Source organism: Pagrus major, chromosome 1 (assembly GCF_040436345.1).
Source record: "Pagrus major chromosome 1, Pma_NU_1.0".
In the NCBI taxonomy this organism is placed as follows: Eukaryota; Metazoa; Chordata; class Actinopteri; order Spariformes; family Sparidae; genus Pagrus; species Pagrus major.
Window position 1 is genome coordinate 32,097,607 of NC_133215.1, and position 20,152 is coordinate 32,117,758.

Consider the following 20,152-nt stretch of genomic DNA (forward strand, 5'->3'; position numbering starts at 1 on the left):
TATTGCCAGAAATTACTTTTGATTAAGTAAATAGTCAAATTAATATCAGAAATTAATATCAGTTTTTATAGATGTTTTACTAAGATGTATGGAGTGGGACACTTTACAGCTGAAACAAACTTAGAGCTCTCTGGTGGACAGACCATGTACTGGCTGTCATGGTGTAACAGTTTCTTAAATACCAAAGAAACCTTCAACATAGTCACCGATATGATAATGAGATATGCAATAAGTCAACATGTGCATCTATAGTTAGTTCTACAGTTACAGTTATAAAGGCGTATCAACTTTACTGACCATATTTTCCTTGAAAAAGAAAAAAAAAAGACCAACAGAGGCTTGATAATTTATGCCCATACTGTATTTTATACTTAACAGTGTACATTTACCAAAGAAAAATAGAAATATCACTTAGAAATGTATATTGAAAGGCACAGCATCAAAATACAATTGGACATGCAGGTTTTTTCTCTAAAGTTGGAGTAAACATTCAGAAGTTGACCCATCTGGCCTGTCTGTTGGGTAATAACAGCCGTCCGTCACAGGGTGAATACTATGTTTACAGGTCGTTGCTGTCAGAAGCGTCCGGTCAAAATGGCGAAGTGAAGTTTTCTACTGACTTACAGTACTAAGGATAGAGCATGCATTCTCCTAAACCTCTTTAAGATCTGTCGTCTGTAACAAACAGTTCCTGTAAAAACCCCTCTGACCACGAACTGCACCTGACGTCCACGATTAGCACCCACACCTCTCTCTCATTTTTACAACAGAGACCACAACTACACCTTTACATCACTCTCAGGACAGATGGCCCCTGTACATAAATATACATATTAAATATACATTCAGAGGAGCAGGGAGAGATGAGCATGCAGATTTGGTCCACCTTTTCAGCAGTCAGCCAAAACAGAAAGCATCAACCCAACACTCATCCTGAGAACACTGACCACTGGAGTTTTCCCCAAGGACATGCAAAACTGGGGCTGGTTTTTGGCACATATAAGTCTTCTGTACTACTGTTTTTTCCTAGTAACCACCCCCTACACCTGACTGGCATTTTTATGTCTCCATCCCTTCAGAGGTCAAGAAAAGCTATCTAAAACATTACTGTGAGCTCACACTGTGCATGGCTTTAGGTATCTTAATACAGATTTTATACAAAGTCTCAGAAAAGCTAAGCACATTAAAATATTCCAGTTAAAAAAATACAACAATAAAAACTTAATATAAAAGTGGATGTGAACAGGAACATCCTGTCAGTCCACAGGAGGTGCAGTTCAGCTTGTTATACAGTAGATCTGCCAAAACATAAAGGCCCAAAAACAGACTTATAACCCTGAAATCTACACGTTGTTCCAGTTACTGTTGAATGTGCTGTGCAGATGTTTGATGCTGTCGTCTCCCATCCTGGTTTGTGTCTTCTGAGTTGGGCAAAAGAAGAATGTAATACTTTTTTATCTCCGTGTGTGTGTGTGTGTGTGTGTGTTTTTTTCAGGTTCATCTTGAGAGTTTGCTGATGACTCGAATGAGGGCGGCGTTTTCATCCTTGAGCCTCTGGTTGTCTGCTTTGAGGTCCCCCAGAACCTAAAGAAACATCATCAAACATTTATTAGGATTCGAGCGATTCTTCCAAGAGTCATTGAACATATTAACACCACTTTAACAGGCAACAGAAATAAACACTATTTACACGTGTGAAAACGTGTGCATGTGAAATCTATTTCAGACCTAAGTGGGGCTGTTGATTTGTTGCTCAGCATCTGACAAGATAAGTCTGTGGTTAAGCTAAACTGCACCCAGATGTGTGAAGAAGTGACCTTAAAGGCCTGCCTCACACATGTGATTCGGATGAACGCAGCATCATAAAGATGTTGCTTTTAGGAAAAGGTATTTGAGGTAATTGGGTTCATATATTGAGATTTTCCAGATCCAGTTTTCAGATATTATCAAAAATTCAAATAATTTTTTTTATTTGTCCCTTTATTACAAATGTACATCATAGCATAGAACCCCTTCTTTACTGCGGTATCAATAGTCTGTATAATACATTACATTACATAATACATAATCCCAAAGAAATTGTTTAGCCATGGTGGAAAGCCTACAGATCTCTGGTTATCTTATCTAATGCTAGATATCTTCCCAAACAATAACCACACTTATTAAATATATAATTAGACATTTGCCTTGTGACATTGAGACTCTGCTCTTTAATTACTAACTTGAATGTTTTATTCCTTTTAATGTCACCAGATGTGGTCTTTGTTTCAGGAGAGGTCTGCTGTAAAAACACTGCAGGAAATCTGAACAGTACAAAACTTACAACACATCTGTTACCTGTTTTTGTGACCTTTGGCCACAAGTGACCAGTGTTAGGGGCAACACGTTACAAAGACACTCTTACAATTCAAGTAATCCGATATTTAGTTACATTTTCAGGTAAGTAATCCGTTACAGCAAGTATTTCACAGACTCTGGTTCATTATTCACATGTTTAAAGATGATGTAATGTATACTGTAAACTACGTACTGTAAACATTGCCTATATAAGCACGTTTTCTTGTTTTCAGCTGCTAAAACTGTATGTCTGTGCCAAGTTTGTCATCTGATCGTTAGCAGCCAAAAGGCTGCATAGCCTGTCAGCTACCCTCCGTTTCTGTTTACTTAATGAATTTTAAATATTTTTTCATTGTAGTTGAACTGCAAAACAAAAACATGTTGTATGAAGTTGTTAAGCTATATGCACCCCTGTATCCACTCGATTTAAGTTGTGTAATCCAACAAATGATTAGCTCTGAATGGGATAATGCGTCTGTCATTCCTGTGATTATCAGTGTGCACAGTCACAGATTATGGGTCATAGAGTATGCTATTCAATGTCAGAAGAGTCAGTACATTAAGGGGTTTTCATTTTTGGTTAAACCAAATGTGGCCTAACAAGTTACTTTTCTCAGTAGGTAACGTTGTACTGTGATCAGTTACTTTTAGATGGCAGTAATTTTATTGTGTAAAAAGTTACTCTGTTGGAATGCTTCCCAACACTGCAGATGACTGAACAATTTACAGCGCTCACCTATCTACACTACTGACAAACTGACCATATGTCCTCCCTGCTTACCCTTCCCTGGTTACAAATTATTACAGTCAGGTTAAATCAGTAATCAGTACAGTATGTAATCAGTGTTGCAGTGGACATGTGTACCTTTAGCTCGTCCTCTAGTTCCACTGCTTTCCTCTGGAGGGCCAACTTCTCCTGTGAACAACAGTTTGAATGTCACAAACTGACTGATGTTATTTATAGACCAGTGTGAATCTTCTTCTAATGTTTCTGACACTTGGGTTTCATGCTCTGCTGAGCATGGAGAGCTGTTGACACGCAGCCACTTTAAATAACCTCATATAAATATACTGAAGACATCAAACTTCACAGAATAAAGCTCAAGAGCAGGAAAGGTAGCTTTGTTCAATGTCTAAAATTAATCTTTACTTTCTATTCAATTGGTAGAGAAATGTATATACTGTACATAGAATTATTATATATGTATAAAGAACATTAAAGCAGACTTACAAATCTGTCCAGTTCCAGCAGGGCTGGTCTGTCTGTGCTGCTCTCTTGACTCTGCCACAGAGAGAAACACTATTCATGTGCACATATTCTCAGTTTGATAGGGAATTAAAACAAAATCAAAAATACAAGTGAATTAAGTTTCTGATTGATCTATGATTTTACAGAGTGGATAGTTGAATTGAAAATGAAAAATAAAACAACAATTAAAGACTGATCTGTGCTGCCGTCCACTTTCACACGCTCTCCTTGTGGCTGACTCAGACCGATAGCACCCACACACCCACCCACACACCCACCCACACACACACACGCAGAGTTAAAAGATCAGATGCAGAAGCAAACCTGCCCAACCTGTCGGAGTCGCTCCAGCTCCACTTTGTTTTGGCTGAGCTGCAGCTCCATCTCCTGCAACTTGTCCTTCAGAGCCAGGTTCTCCTGCAGTACTTTGAAGTACAGCTAGCGGGAAACACATGCACAGCACAGACCATCAGAACCTGAAGATAATATTATCTTTTGAATGCTTCTATTTTTGTGTCATGCACACAAAATGCCTAACTCTCATGGGTTAACACAACACCAAAAGTAAAGTTGCAGTGGTCAAACATTTCATTTTATTACAAGATTCCAGATTATTTTGCAGCTAACTATTAAACTATTTATTGTGCTTTTTCTCTCTCAAGATTGGCAAACAATATCTGCTACAAAAGAAGGTTCCCCTCCTGAAGAACTCAGGTTTTTCAAAGAAAAAAGCATACAAGGAGGACATTTTAGTTCAAACAAACAAACAAAGTCTGTCCTCCACTGGAGTGGCATTAAATCTGTCGGTCTCTAAGGATAAAGGTAATGTTCCTGAACTGAACTGTGTGCATAGGAGTCTTTATCTTTGGGCTGAATTATACTACACTGTAGCTATTCTTTAAAAGACAATATGTTTGTAATTTTTGCTTATCCTGTATATCAACAGACCATTTTACTCTTTACATGAGAAACATTTTGCTCCTGTTCTCCTGGATATCACAAAATAAACTGTTCTGGAAAATGAAAGACAAATTGTTCAAATATATGTGCAGGTGGAAATAGCCTGGTTGATGCTACAGTAAAGCCTGTTTCTGTTCATTCTTTCTAGAGCCTGTTGGCTATCATTCCTGTCCTGGTTTGTCTACATGTCAGCTTTAACTCGCTTTCAGCCCTCACTTGTGTTTTTCAGGTATGTGAGCTTTTCTGTGAGAAGAGGGTCAGACACGTACCGTTCTGTAGTCACCAGACAAGTCTCCCAATTGACTCTCACTGCAGAGACACATGAGACACTTTTAAAGACTTTTAAAACTCAGTGGCAAACAGGCAAGTGCAAAAACAAATTCAAAGTAACGTTTTTCCTGCAGCTCTCTCAACTTGACAACTTTAAAGATCACACAAGTCAGAATATGATTGGCCTGAATCCAGTTTTTTTAAGGGTAAATAAAGGTAGAACACATGCACATACATACATACACATATATACATACACACACACACACACACACATATATATATATATACACACATATATATATGTGTGTGTGTGTGTGTATGTATATATCTATATCTATCTATATATATATATATATATATCTGTATATATGTATCTGTGTTGTCTTGGCTTGTCTCTGAAATGTGTGATATTAGAAAAAATGCCACAGAAAGGGAAGAAGATCTTCTTGTTCCTACAGTTGAATGTTTCTGTGCACTGTGTTGAATGATGTAGTGCGGACACTAATGTGCTGTGGAAATTCGAAGCCTCCAGTGCACATAGAGAAGTGATTTATCAGTGAAGAAGGAGACATCTTGTGTCTAGCAGTTAAATTTAACATTAAAAAATAGTTACAAATTCATAGACTGTAATCGTCACTGAGAGAGAAGGAAAAGATGTAATTTTAAGGATTCTAACCAGATAATTGATGAGAATGATAATTTATAATATAGTTGTGGAAAAGAAGAGCATTTTTTGTAAATATTGTAAAACATGTCTGGAGGGGATCTTTTAGGACTGGGACCAAACACAAGACAATCAAAACACTGACTTGTTAGGAGTGTAACTGGTTGTGTCGTCCGAATGAGCATCGTCATCTTCATTCTGCAGAACAAAAAGGATCAGTTTGTCAACTACACAGCACTACAGTTTGAACATCATTTTACCAGCAGTGTTATCTGAAATAATACACACCACAGGGCAAATCGTTTCACATAAATCTGATTCTTCTCTATGTGATGTTCAAAAATGACTAAAACCACACTGTCTGGCATCTCTGCTGTAGGTTTCTGCTAAACATTACTCTATATTTATACTCTATAATTTTAAGCATGTAGAATTTCTCAGGTACATTTTATTCATTATACCATCAACCTTTTGCTTTTCCTCTTTTGTTTCCCATTAAGTAGCTTTAAAGTTGTTTAAATCATCTTATTCAACACTCTGACAGTATCATATGTGATCTGTATCCACTTGACCCAGCATTTTATTAAAGGTGTATGATATTCACACTGATACTCACATACTCAAACCTGCCACTGCATGTTTTTTAACTGTAAATCAAATAGAAGTGTTTTACACACCTTGAGGCATCATTTTATACACATTTCCCTAAATTCAGCCTGGCATATTTGTTATCTTTGGAAAATTAGGAATCACCACTAGAGTTCAAAATACATTTTAAAATGAGGTTTGGCTGCACAGCATGAGTTTAAGGAGGTTTAAGAGCTTAAAATCTTTTGGTGGTAGAACCTTGCTGCATGCCAAGTCTTCCAACGAATTTCACTAGAAACACACGTCAACCTCATGACTTCCAGTCAGCAAAGTTGAAAAGAAGTGTTCTTATTGAATATTCAGTTGCATCATGACAAAGAGGAAGTGGCCTCTCCCTGACTTTCACACTCACACATAGCTGCAAAAATGAACAAATGAAGGAACTGGTTTGCTAAAACCAGCTGCTAGAAGTAAAACAAAATTTTACAATGGCCTTTTTAACAAAATTCTTCAATCTGATTGACAGGGAACTGTCTGCCATGTTTGTGATGATGTAAGGTTGATGTAATCTTTCTTACCTCTCCACCTGGCTGAACGATGCCAGTGGAGCGTCTCTCCCTCCTCCCTCTCCTCCTGTCCCTCACTCCAAGACGCCTATCTCCCTCTGGCTCCTCCTGCTTCACTGGGTCTGTATCTGAAACACATGAAGGTGGACAAAAAAAAATCTAACTAACCACGTCACATGCCACTGTGGATATTCAGAAGAGAGCAAATAACATTGTTTCAGTGAGGCCGTAGCTCAGTTCAGGATTAATCTAAACAGTCATCAGGTATATTAGGTTCCAAATGTAACTTTCTGCCTCAGTTTAACATGAAAAACATGCTGGTTTTGGCTTTGTGAGCCTGGTCCATACGGTTTACTTTTAAAACGGGCAAGATGTGTAGGGCTGCAACTAACGATTATTTTTATTTTTGATTATTTTCTCGATTAATCAATTACTTGACTGGTCTATGAAATGTAAGAAATTGAAAGAAACTCAAATATCTTGTTTTGTCCACAGTGCAAAGATATTCAGTTTACTGTCATAGATGAGTAAAGTAAGCAAAAAATATTTACATTTAGTCAGCTGGAATCGAAGAATTTAGACTTTTCTTTCTTAAAAATAATCACTCAAGCCAATTAATTGCCTATCAAAATGGTCTCGATGAATTTAAGAGTTGACAACTAATTGATCAGTTGTTGTAGCTCTACTGATGTGATTATTTGTTTAACAGGGAGAAACATGGTGTCAATCAGATTAGACCAGAAAATGTTCACTTCCCCATCATAAAAAAAAACAAAAAAAAACAAGGGTGGAGTGAGGGAGTTGTGTAGTTTTACGATGTACATAACTCACAACATGAGTATATGATAGCCACCCTGCTGAATACATCACACCTAATGTGCCATCTTTAGCAGCAGTAGCCCTTAACGCCCATGTGAGAAAACCTCATTTCCTTTCGAAACTATCCTGAAGAGCACTCCACCCAAAGTCTACATCATGTTTTTTTACTTTGTCATCTTGTTTTACGGTAAACAGAAGTGAGCCTCCAACCACATGGTGTGACTGGTAAACAACGCATGACTGATACTGATTTATGACTGGCTGTGCTGTATTTGTGACCATGGTCAATTTGTTTGCTATCTTGGCTTATAACAAGGTACTGTTTTGGAGACATTCACTCTCAGAATTCACTACAGCCATTAAAACAACAGACGTAGGTACTACATTTTGGAGGCCGTGAACAATTTCATCCTCACTCACCTCTTTCAGCAGGTGTGACAGTAACAATAGGGCTGACAGGCTGGATGTTGCGAAGCGGTGGATCTGCAGCTTTAGGCATAGTCTTCTCTGCTTCTTTCAAGTCTGTAAGAGTCACACCCTGCCAACACACAGCAAAATAAAACACTCATGTTATTTGTATATATCTCTATATATTTCAAAGCATATCAAAGCAACGTGGGCTTCCATAACACCTCAACACACCTCCATGCCATGCCCCACTGTTCCAGTAATTTGTGCAAAAGGACCCCCGACCAAGTATTGAGTGCATAACTGAACATACTTTTCAGAAGGTCCACATTTCTGATTATAAATCCTTTTGTTGATTGGACTTATGTAATATTCTAATATTTTAAGATTTTGGATTTTCATGAGCTATGAGCTGTAATCATCAAAATTAAAACAAAAAAGGCTTGAAATATTTCACTTTATGTGTAATGAACCTGTATATACAATATACAGTTCATACATGCATTCATACATGTGTATGTGTTTTTATGTGTGTATATACAGTCATGGAAAAAATTATTAGACCACCCTTGTTTTCTTCAATTTCTTGTTCATTTTAATGCCTGGTTCAACTAAAGGTACATTTGTTTGGACAAATATAATGATAACAACAAAAATAGCTCCTAAGAGTTTAATTTAAGAGCTGATATCTAGCCATTTTCCATGGTTTTCTTGATAGTAACCAAAATCACTTAAGTTCTTACATCAATAGCTATGGCACTGTACTGCCAAAAACACTGCTTTTAAGCATTCCATGTTTTCTTTTCTGTTTGCTTTAAACACATGATACACACAGGAGTTAGTACTTGATTGCGTAACCATTGTTTTTGATGACTGAAGCCATGCGTCTTGGCATGCTCTCCACCAGCTTCTGACATTGTTCTGCTGTCACAGCAGCCCATTCCTGTTGCACAAATTCAAACAAATTTGCTTTGTTTTTGGGCTTGTGGTTCTCCATTTTGAGTTTGATGATTTTCCATAGGTTTTCAACTGGATTCAGATCTGGTGATTGAGCAGGCCAAGGCATGGTGCGAATGTTGTGGTTCTCCATCCAGGCTTTAACTGACCTTGCTGTGTGGCAAGGGGCATTGTCTTGTTGGAAAATCCAGTCATTCGAGGCAGGAAAGAGTTTTCCAGCTGATGGAAGAAGACTGTTTTCAAGAGTAGCCCTGTACATGACCTGGTTCATTCGCCCTTCACACAATTGCATTTGCCCTGTTCCACTCATACTGAAACAACCCCAGATCATCACTGATCCACCCCCATGTTTTACTGTAGGGGCAAGACAGTCTGGTTTGTAGGCTTCTCCAGGCCTCCTCCTAACCAGTAAGTTAGCTGGAGTGGGCATCAACTCAAAATTGGATTCATCACTGAAGAGAACCTTAGCCCAATCATCAACAGTCCAATCCTTGTGATCCCTAGCAAAGAGTAACCGGGCCTTCCTGTGCCTTTCGTTGATGAAGGGCTTCTTCCGTGCTCTGTGTGACTTCAGACCAGCTTCAACAAGTCGGTTTCGAACTGTCCTTGCCGAACAAGTCACATTTCTCGACAGTGCCCACTCATTTTTAAGGTCCCTGGAGGTCTGACGACGATTCCTGACACAGGAACGGACGAGTGCACGGTCATCTCGTGGGGTAGAGAGACGTTTCCTGCCGCGGCCAGGTAGCAATTTGGTAGTGCCGTGTTCGGCTTGTTTTTTCTTGTTGTAATGAACAGCTGTCTTGGAGATCTTTAGTTTTTTTGCTACCTGTCTCTCACTCATGCCAATTTCCAGCAGTGCCAAGATGGCTGCCTTTGTGGCTTCACATAATTCTTTTGTTTTAGGCATTATGTGAGAGCTGACAACTTCTGAGTTGTGCTATGGCTTGAATGTAAGCAGGAAACCACTCTAAGCCTTTGCATGTGCAGTGCTGCTTATGACATGAAATGGCCTCTTATATACCCTGGGAATACAATTAAGCTTAAGAATGTCAAATAGGACATAAAGTATTATGTGATCAGCTGCATTTTTTGTCGTGTTCATTGTATTATACCTTTAGTGGTACCAGGTATTAAAATGAACAAGAAATTGAAGAAAACAAGGGTGGTCTAATAATTTTTTCCATGACTGTATATATATATATATATGTGTGTGTATATATATGTATTTATGTATATATACACACACACACATTAATTATTAAAGTGAGAATGGCCAAGCGACATTCGAGCAAATATTAGAATTACTTTGTGTATATTTTTGACCGAGCAGATTTGGTCACATTTTCAGAAGACCTACTGTATAATAAATTAATTATTGAACCAAACTTCATGAATGTTTTTGTGGTCAATAAAAGGTGATAAAGACATTTCGTTTTAGCAGTCACATGTGATAGCATCTGTGTGACTGACTGACTGCTAATATCGTTTCTGGTAACAACACAGCAGTGTGCAGCACTGTGAAAAGGTTGTGAAGTCTTCAGAGTATGTGACTATATAATGTAAAAAAAAAGATTTACACAGTTACTAAATGATTCCAGGTCCTTGTCACTGAATAGAAAGACAGAAAACTGAATAAAAGAACCAGCTGAAGTCATTTAATCATTTGAGTGTTTGACAGCGGCTGGCTGGTGTTATAGTGTAAGAAATGAGAGGCAAATTTAACAAATTTAGGCTGTAGCTACATGTCAGACAGCATGTTATTAGTGGTACTGAAGAGTAAGGACCACATCAGCATCTAACTGGACCCAAGGGACATTTGTAGGTGCTGCACCTGAGCAGCAAATATTTTCTTTGCGTTTGGTTTGAGAGCAGCTTAAGGCTACAAGTGAATTGTTGATTAAATGTCCTACAGTCTTGGGATTTTAGGACAAAAAACAAATAGTTTTGAATCCTGATCATAATTTGTTTTTGCACAATTATAAAAAGAACTGAACAGGGTATAAATAGGAGTTGTTGCATCGTAAATCCTAACGCCAGGTTCAGACAGGACGCCGAAGCGCCACGATTAGCTGCGAAGCGCCGCGGAGTGGAGCCATTTTCGTTTCGGCGCCCATGTTAACCAATGGTGTCGTTCACATAGGAAGCGCCGCGGTGCTCTGCTCCGCTGCCGGCGCGCGGCGTTCAGCGATCGTTTCGGCGTCTGGTCTATTTTTTTCACGTGCTGTGGCCGAATGTGTCAAGCCGAGCAGGAAGTCAAACAAAGCAACAACGAGAGAATCCGGTCGACTTTCAAAATAAAACAAATTTCAAAATAAAATAATAAAATAAAAAAATTACTATGAAGTGGACATACATTTACAGTTGTCAGGAAAACGTGGCGTTGTAATTTTATGCGGTTATTTACTTTCCTATGGTGAAAAAACAGCTCCAAGTGTGACTACAGAACAGCTGAGGAGCAGAGCCGTTTGCCGACCGCCACAGAGATATTCGTGTCTGGTGTGAACAGAAGGGCCGAGCGCAGCGCTTCGCGGCGATTCGGCGTCCTGTCTTAACCTGCCGTAACGATCCCCCATCACAAGCGAGCAGTACCTGTGTAGAGCGGCGCGACTGCCGCATCAGCCGGGAGCGAGCTTTCCTCTGAGACTCAGACTCTTCATCTCTGGCTGGAGCCTGGAACCTAAACACACATACATCCACAACCCATATATTACACAAATATTATATACATTTTCCAAAAATTGTTTGGGTACGGCATAAAGAAAAAATGAACTGGTGTTGAAAAAAGATATCTTTTGTATTTCTGTTCAAATCACTGTGATGTTTCTTACTGTTGTTTCTTGCGCTTGTCAGTGTTGGGAGTGTTGGGGCTCTCAGGCATGGCTTCCCTCGTCTGAGGAGTGGGTTGGACTCTGGCAGTGCGGTTTGCCTTGTCCTGCTCCTTCACCTCATCATCCTTTTCCTCTGGTGTCTGAACCACATAAGAAACAAGGAAAAAGGCCTTGAGTTAAACTGCAACCAACTATCGCTTATTCAAATTCTGATTTATCCCACCAGTGGGAAATCATAATTAATGTCAGCATACTGTTCAAATTAGTCTTTTTAATTGACATGCTTAATCAAGACCAAAAGCATTCAAGAGGGGTGTGTCTAAGACCTCTGATGAAATGCTGGGTGTGTTGGCAGTCATGTGGGCTGAACCACTCAGTTTAAATGAACTGATTAAAAAAGTATTCACACTGAAATACAGTACTTCCTGATTGGGGGATATTCATAACCGCTGTTGGTTTTAAAAACACATTAGACACTCTGGCTTTTTTTTCTGATTCCATTATGTGAGCTGCCTTTTTTTTTTTTTTTTTTACTTATTCAACAAATTACTTTTTATATCTTATTTAAGAACACAAAAGAAATGTGGTCTTTTCCATCCATTTCTACATTGTACTTCATAATGTGGTCAACCCTTGGCTGTGGAAGAAAGAAAGCGTTAATGTGTCATCCTGGATCATACTGTGTGATTTGTACCTTGTCAGCAGAGCTGACTGTGGATGTGGCCACACTTTCAGTGTCTGGACTGGACAAGGTGGAGCTTTCTGGGAAAACAGAACCAGCATCTTACAGAATCAGCACTATGACACACAAATATGTATAAGTATGTAGTACTCTTTCAACACAACTTTCAACACAGTGGCTGGTTTACCAGGGCTGCTCTCTTTCTCCTCACTCAGCTCCAGGCCTCCTGAAACACCCCTCTCTTTAGACTGGTCCTGCACATTCATCTTTTCTTTACTGCTCATCCTGCACACTGAGCTCCTGGAAGACAATACACAGATGTTGGTATTGAGGGACCTCAGAGGGGGACACTGCCCAAGGGGACTTTTCAAGTCTTCTATGATGATGTCATGGCACCTTTTATCTCACTATGTATTTGTCCACAATATGTACAGTTAGGTCATAGGTGTAAGGCATTTTCCATTTTAACATTTCTGTTAAAGCGTAGTTTTTAGTTTAGACTTAATACCTGTCAGGGTTAATACCTGCACTTGTTCAAATATAAGAATGATAAGAAGTTTTTAATTGGGGAAGAATGTATTAAATTTAGGATGAGTTACAGATGGATACTAACCTCCGCTTTTTGTTTTGTGTGTTTGCAGCTGTGGAGCCTTGTTGGTTTTGCCTGTCCAATATGGACTTTTCATTGCGCCAATGAAAGAGAGAGAGGCAGTTGTCAGTGATCTTTTAAATCACATAAAGTACATGTTTATAATACCACCTAAAGATAAACACTTTCTCACCTTGGCTTGTTTCTGTGATAACTCCTCCAGGAGCTCCTCAACACTTTCATCAGCTACATCAAATGGTGTCTGACCCTAAAAAGTCAATTTCAAAGTGAAAAATATGATGTTGGATTTACAGTCTAAACTATTCCAAAAGAATACCAAAATCCGTCTTAATGTCATGATAAATGAACTTCATGTAAGTGAAAGAACAGGCCAAACCTGGATGTATGATTTAATAAGAAAGGTTTTAATATTTTTGGGCCTCACCGCGTTGCTGCGGGCCTCCATATTGCACAGCTGTTCAGCCAGAATGCGACAGGCCTCCCCCTGACCCCAGTGTGCTGCAGCGTGGAGAGGCGTCCAGCCATCAAAGTCCACAGCTGACACATCCAACCCACACTGACACAGTATCCTGGATAACACAACAGCAAGGTGATAACAGCAGAAGAGACAATGTATGTGCGAATATAGACTTGGAAAAAGACAATGGCATTTCGAAGTTCAAATATAACACAGATCCATCAAGAAAAAAAAAAAAGTTCAGGAGATGCTTACTTAAGGGCCTCTACGTAGCCTTTGGCAGCAGCAACATGCAGTGGGGTGGCCCCGGTCCTGGGGTGTTGTACATCACTGGGTGGGCCTTCATTCAGCCAGGTCCGGGCATCTGACATTATCTGTTCCTCCTCCATACGCTTGGCTGCCTCCAAGTCCACACCTAGACACAAAGAGGAAATGTCAAATACATGCCTGCCCCTGCAGCAGCAGAGGGAGGAGGAACAGCTGATAGCCAGTGTCAGGCACATGAATTAGTCCAGTAGTGTGAAACTCCTGTTTTTATAGGTTATTACAAATAAGTTTGTGTATTCTTTACTACAGAGATGTTAGAGATTGGCTAACTCTAAAAATGGTGTTGCAATTGTAATTACAAAAATAAACTTCTCAAGCAAAAGATATATATTTATTTTCCTTTTCACATTTTTGTATATTTGTAAGATTAATATTAGTTATTTTGGCATCGGCCGCAACAAACAGTTAATCATCGGTCATTGGTATCAATCCTGAAATTCATCTCTTATTATTCTTCAGGGTTTAAATGTCTTGCTGGAGCTCTTTTTTTCCCTTCTTTACAAAACTGCTTCAGTAACTTTGAATGTCCTCCAGGAAATTTTGTGAAAAATTGCCCTCACCCTGTCTTAGAGTGTAATCCTGAAGAAGGGACTCAGTGCTTTCATCCAGAGCAATGTCCAGAGGAACGTCACCGTCACAGTTCACAGCAGAGAGAGACGCACCTTGCTGCAAAAGGAAACTGACAAAACAAACATGGACAGAGTGAGAATCCATTGACCAGTAAAAATGTTTACAAAGTCTACACCAGGACAACAAACTCTGAATACAGAACTAATGCTATCACATTATCTATGTTTGGGGTTCAAATACATTCAATATTTAAAGTGAAACCAAAAACCTTATTCCCAGACAACGAACATGATACTACAGAAAAAACTTGCATCAATTGTTAAATCATCTGAGTTGCATGCGTGCGTGTTCCAGGCAAGCCCACTCATGCTTTAGCTGACTTGTTGTCCTGCCAAACAGGACAACAATGTTAGTATTGTTGAATGCAGAAATACTCTGGCACCAACGCTGCATTGTGGCAAAGAGTACTGTTTTTTACAGCTGTTACGCTGTATCCTGCTAACTGTAGGGACATGAATACTACACACTCTGCGATGTCACGGTAGCCACAGGACGCAGCAACATGTAGCGGCGTCCATCCCTCGCTGTCAACCTGGTTCACATTGGCACTGTGCTCCAAAAGGAAGGATACCATCTCCATGCTGCCATCTATGCAGGCCTGTGTACAAGAGAAGGGGAGAACTAGAATAACCACCTTGCGTTGTATGCCCCTGTCAACCAGTCAAGTTGCATTTTGCATCCATGTACATCCAAACTCATATGTAGTGAAGACTTTGAAGGTATTTAATAAAAGGTATTAATGGTAGTTCTTGGTGAAATAGAAGACTACTGCAGTGTGTCTATTAGTGTGTAAGTTCATTGAGGGAAACAAAAACAGTCAAATTCCAAATGTGTTCACGTTTGATCAATAAAGCTGATATCTCACAGAACACAAATACGCTACAGATTATAAAACTCACATGCACATGTTCCACCCTCCACAGAAGATCTAATCAGTCAACACAGTTTCAAGGTGAACACTGAATATGTGTGTCACCAATTCACGATCCGAACAAAAATATTGTCACAATCTCCCCTTCTGTTCCTGAGTTACGGTGTTGAATAATGGCTGGAAAGTGTTTTTGTATAACATTATAATGTTACTGTGAAGTCGACCTTTGACCTTTTGCATATAAAATGCCATCACTTCATCATTTTATCCTATTAGACATTTGTGTGAAATATTGTCATAATTAGCATAAAGTTATGGCCAAAACCATGTTTTGTGAGGTCACAGTCACCTTTGACCACCAAACTCTAATCAGTTCATCTGAAGAAATTCCTTCCAGGCGTCCTGAGAGTTCATGAGAATGGAACAGATGGACGACTAACTTTTGGGGCCGATGTCGATATTAGGGAGCGAAAAATATTCCGATATTTAGCTGAAACTCAACTACTTTGCATTGCAATCATTTATTTATGATGTCTTCTCTATGACAACATGTATTCTCTACTCTATTAACTAGCTATGAGATTCATGCAACAGCTTTGTTCCAAACCATTCAGAAACATTTTTTTTCTTGCTTTTTAAAAATCATTTACATTAACTCATGGTTCAGTGCTGCTGAGTCAACACATGAACAGCCCCTGTCCTATAAATGTTCAGGGAAAACATTGCATATCTGGGGGAAAACAAGACATTTACATTTTTAATTTAGTTAATGTGACAAGTGGGATTATTTGGTTTAGAGGTCGTATCAAACTGTGAGTCCTGAACAAAACAGTTCGGTGTGAACACATGTAACAAGTAACACTTCTATTTACATTAGAACTTATGGGCAAAATGGGCTAATATGCTTACACATTACCTTCCTTTCACTGACAGGGAATGAAGGTAACGATATGGTTTGCTAATTAGCTAATGTAGCAAATGAGTTTGATAAGCATGAGTGACATGATATGATGATGTTGTCACAAGGGAGTAAAATATGGGGACTTTGATTATTTACTTTCTGGCAATGTATCTCACCAACTCGGCAACAACGTAGCATAGAAGAGGGATGAAGAATGACTGAGAGGAGATGCAGTGATGCTTACCTTACATTCAGCTATGTCACTGACTGTTAATACAGTATTTGTCATTCATTTCATCATCAACCAATAAATTCAATTAAACCTTGGGAGAAGAACTGGCCTCACCTGGTGGAGAGCAGTGATTCCATCTGCGTTGGAGCAGTTGATAACTTCTGCCATATCCTCCCCGTTCCTCCTTTTGGTCTCTTTGGCCTCCTTCAGCATCATTTGGGCCTCCTCTGTGTCTCCGCTGGCACATGCAGCCAGAAACTCTGCAGCCCTGTCAAACCTCACCCTTTTCCTGAAGACAGAGGATACAAGCAGCTAGATGAATTCACTGCTTAGCTGTTGTAGCTGTTTTGCCAATTTAAAAAGAAGGAGCATGCCTTATAGCACAAGCATGTTCGATAGAGGGAGTAGGCAAGAAAGACACATGACAACACTGTTGCAGTAGCCCGATAGGAAAAGTCAATGTGATGTGATGAGACTGTCAGAGGGGTTGAGTTAGGACAAGGTTGGCAATAGTAGATTTGTACCTGTCACCATCACCTTAAAAAGACTAAAACCAAGGTGACAATGCCTTTTTCAACTAACGTTTTCAAATATCCCTTCCCCTTCTGTGAATCTGACTCCCAAGGCCATTCCTGCCTACTGAAGAAATTAATCTTAAAAAGCGAGACACAAATATGAAGTCTAATTTTCAAAAAGGCCAAGAAAATTCCCTAAAATAGCTGGGCAATGTAGTGCGAATGAAATTCAAACAGAATAAAATGAATTAATTAATTTCTTAGGGACTCACGGTCAGCAGGGAATTTGGTGTGCTAGTGATTATGTAATTCAGCACTTCAAAATGATGTATGTGGGATAGACTCTAAGTAACTGCAGTAGACATCATGTTACTGAAGAAACATGTCACCCAGTGCAAAAGTGTGGCTCACTGATTTGTTTTAATAGTGTCTGGACAATAATGGAAGTACACAGTAAACAGCAAACACTTGTCGGATCAGTTTAATAGTAGTTTGATCTTCTAAACATTTTTAGATGGTAATTTCTCAAAAGGCCCAGTGTTTAAGATTTAGATCGATCTATTGGCATAAATGGAACATATAATTTATCACTTTTTTTTGACCAGGGTATAATCACCTGAATCGTTCTGTTTAAGTTACCTCAGAATGAGCCTTGTATTTTCACAGAGGGAGCAGGTCCTCGTTCACAGAGTCCACTGTGTTTTCTAAAGTAACCCAGAATGGACAAACCAAACACTGGCTCTATGGGCCTTACACGTTAGTGGCCACACTAAAAACTTAAGTGGCATTAGCTCAGTCTGCAGGGGACCGGAAAGTTCACCTCCTGAGCACTGCTGAGGTACCCTTGAGCAAGGCACCGAACCCCTAACAGCCCCCTCGCTCTAAAAACTTTCCATTAATGCATGTGTATAGGTCCTGTTTGTGCATGTGTGTGTATTTTGGGCCTGTGTACGTAAAAGAAAAACAACAGAGTAAAAATGGATTTATAAAGTATGGCTTGTTCCTCAGTAGTTTCTCCTACATGCTTAAAGGGGGAGAGTGAGGGGAGGGCTATTCAGGTGGTTGCAATCTGCAACCTCACTGCTAGATGAAACTAAATCCTACACATATAGACTCATACAAATATAATCTTTTTCTCAATCATCAGTTATGACCAACTAGGAGGTGTGGCAGTGTCTGTATCTTCAGAGACCCTGCCTTCTCTCTGTATTTTCCTTTTTTTGTTGTGTTTGGGACGTTTCTGGGCATCAACCTTTGGGCAGTGAGTGAGCAGCCCCCAACTAATAACAGCGTTAAGGATGTGCCAGCAGGACTTAACCAAACATAGCGACCAGGTGGCAGATCTTAAGCATGCAATCTAGAGGGGGCTACAAAAACAGAGGATGCGGGGAGGAGTGGCCAAATTTGAATGTTTTCAGACGATAACAGACAAGTACCACTCATCCTACCTTTGAGCCATTTATGTGTTGCTCACTCAATGTTAAGTTTATTTATAGCCACTCTTTGCTAATGCAATTGATGTTATCATTATTGTTGACTTTCTATCACCAATATTCATACTGTTGCACATTTGTGACAGTTTAGTGTACAGTACGCCCCAAATGTTACAACAGTATGAAAACAAGTATTTGAAAATAATGTCAATCCCAAAAACCATGACATTTGAAAAGGTGAAAAGTGAATGCTGGACAAGCAGACCCTCACTATGACCAATAATAACTTAGCAGGCTAGCTGTCAAGTCTAACATTATTTATATAGCACATTTCATACACAGGGCAACACAATGTGTTTTATATAATGTGATAATACAATCGTAACACATATCATGGAAGTGCAAGTACAGTATATAAATATGCACAACAGGTGTTATACAAGAATATAGAATCAGAGCAGAACATACGAATATCAAAATATTCAACACACGCACACACACACACACACACACACACACACACACACACACACACACACACACACAAATAACTTAGCCATAGACTGTCGTGAATGTTTTTAACCTGCTGTTGAAGTGTTCAGTGTCAGGGCCTACAGACAACAAACACTACCAGCTCACTACGGCTTCAGACATGACAACTGACCACTGACGCGTTCAACAAGAAGCTGAACAGTGAGAGCTTCATTAAACAGTAGCAGCTGGAGGGCCATTGTAATGTACTGTAAGATGTGTCTGTCATTTTGTCCACCCCCCTATCCAAGCCCACGCACAACATTCCTTCTTTAGCATCTGCAGATGTTTAAGCTAAGCTAGCTTGCTGTTAGCTGGGCGTTATAATGAAACTGACAGGAGACGTTTCCTTACCGTCGCTTGAGGAGTGGGCTGCTTTCCTCTCTGCCCACAGAGCCTGGCTGGTCCCTAAGCGGGTCGCTGAGCTCGGCCTCCGGCTCCCCTGATCCGTTCTCGGCATTGCCTCGGCACCTCCGCCTGGCCACGGCCGACGCCTTGTCGGTGCAGGAGCCGTCCCAGCGCTTTAGCTGCTCCCGCCGCTTGGCCCTCGCCGAGTCCCCCATTATTTATCCGAGGAGGAGTGTGTTTTTAAAAATGCAACATTCGCTGGCAGAGAAAGACACACCCTCCATGTGTATACTTTCACTTCCTGGTTCTTGCTGGATGTGGAGGAAGCCTCGACTCGTGCTCGTAGGCGTCGGGAGCGCGCAAAGCTGCACAGGCTTGTCTGCGTGACGTCACCACCGCTGCTCTGGAGTAGACCCCGGAGGGGAAATGCAGAAATAACTGGACATTGTTCACATTACACAAGAAACTACTACATGTCCGGTTATTGTGCTTATTCTGAGACTCTGGTCAGCTTTGTCTTAAATTATAATGACAATGAAGGTAAAAAAAAAAGCTTCTGACACAAATTGATAACGATTTATAACGTTAACTTTATAAATGCTTAATGAATTCTTCATTAATGCTTCATAGATAAAATATAAGCCACTGATAAGAACAACCTTGGGGTTACCAATTCTTTAGCTAGTGAGTTATTACGAGGTCTCTTTCTAATAAGTCATGAATTCTTTAAGACAAAAGTTAGGAAGTCATCTGCATGTTAATAAATCATTACTTAAGGCTGTTTATAAAAATGTTATCCTGTAGTTGTAAATGTAAATTAGACTTTGCTGTTCAGAAGCTCAGCAACTTTTCTTTTTTTTTAAGAAAAAGGTCAGAGGTCAACCGATCCATTGGATCTCGCAGGAGTATAAACACCAACCAGAGGAATTTTTAGCAATCATAGTCTATTAGTCTAATAGTCTT

General features: G+C 39.7%; 1 protein-coding gene across 2 annotated transcripts; it reads right to left on the minus strand.

Annotated features, from left to right (window-relative positions):
* Positions 1 to 343: 343 nt before the first annotated feature.
* ppp1r12c (protein phosphatase 1, regulatory subunit 12C) lies at positions 344 to 19,503 on the minus strand. Of its 2 annotated transcripts, none has more exons than XM_073474701.1 (20): positions 19,196 to 19,503; positions 16,477 to 16,651; positions 14,826 to 14,956; positions 14,289 to 14,407; positions 13,657 to 13,816; positions 13,369 to 13,513; positions 13,117 to 13,191; positions 12,948 to 13,012; positions 12,522 to 12,634; positions 12,347 to 12,414; positions 11,653 to 11,792; positions 11,414 to 11,501; positions 7,877 to 7,994; positions 6,650 to 6,765; positions 5,629 to 5,681; positions 4,816 to 4,855; positions 3,920 to 4,024; positions 3,569 to 3,619; positions 3,203 to 3,253; positions 344 to 1,584 (listed from the first exon to the last, which is right to left on the minus strand). In XM_073474701.1, exons 1-20 carry the CDS (start codon positions 19,402 to 19,404, stop codon positions 1,498 to 1,500), a joined length of 2,109 nt encoding a protein of 702 aa, XP_073330802.1. In that variant the 5' UTR covers positions 19,405 to 19,503; the 3' UTR covers positions 344 to 1,497. The 2 variants fall into 2 exon arrangements, with proteins under 2 accessions (XP_073330802.1, XP_073330795.1); XM_073474694.1 differs by having other exon boundaries at positions 1,410 to 1,584; positions 3,911 to 4,024; positions 19,196 to 19,487.
* Positions 19,504 to 20,152: the final 649 nt, after the last annotated feature.

What these genes read in the sequence shown, in the direction of transcription:
- ppp1r12c (XM_073474694.1), bottom strand. Translation starts at nt 19,404, where the DNA reads ATGGGGGACTCGGCGAGGGCCAAGCGGCGGGAGCAGCTAAAGCGCTGG. An exon ending in GAATCACTGCTCTCCACCAG is followed by an intron (nt 14,957 to 16,476) that starts GTGAGGCCAGTT and finishes TCTTGTACACAG; the next exon opens with GCCTGCATAGATGGCAGCAT. An exon ending in TGTCACACCTGCTGAAAGAG is followed by an intron (nt 6,766 to 7,876) that starts GTGAGTGAGGAT and finishes CATGTGTTTCAG; the next exon opens with ATACAGACCCAGTGAAGCAG.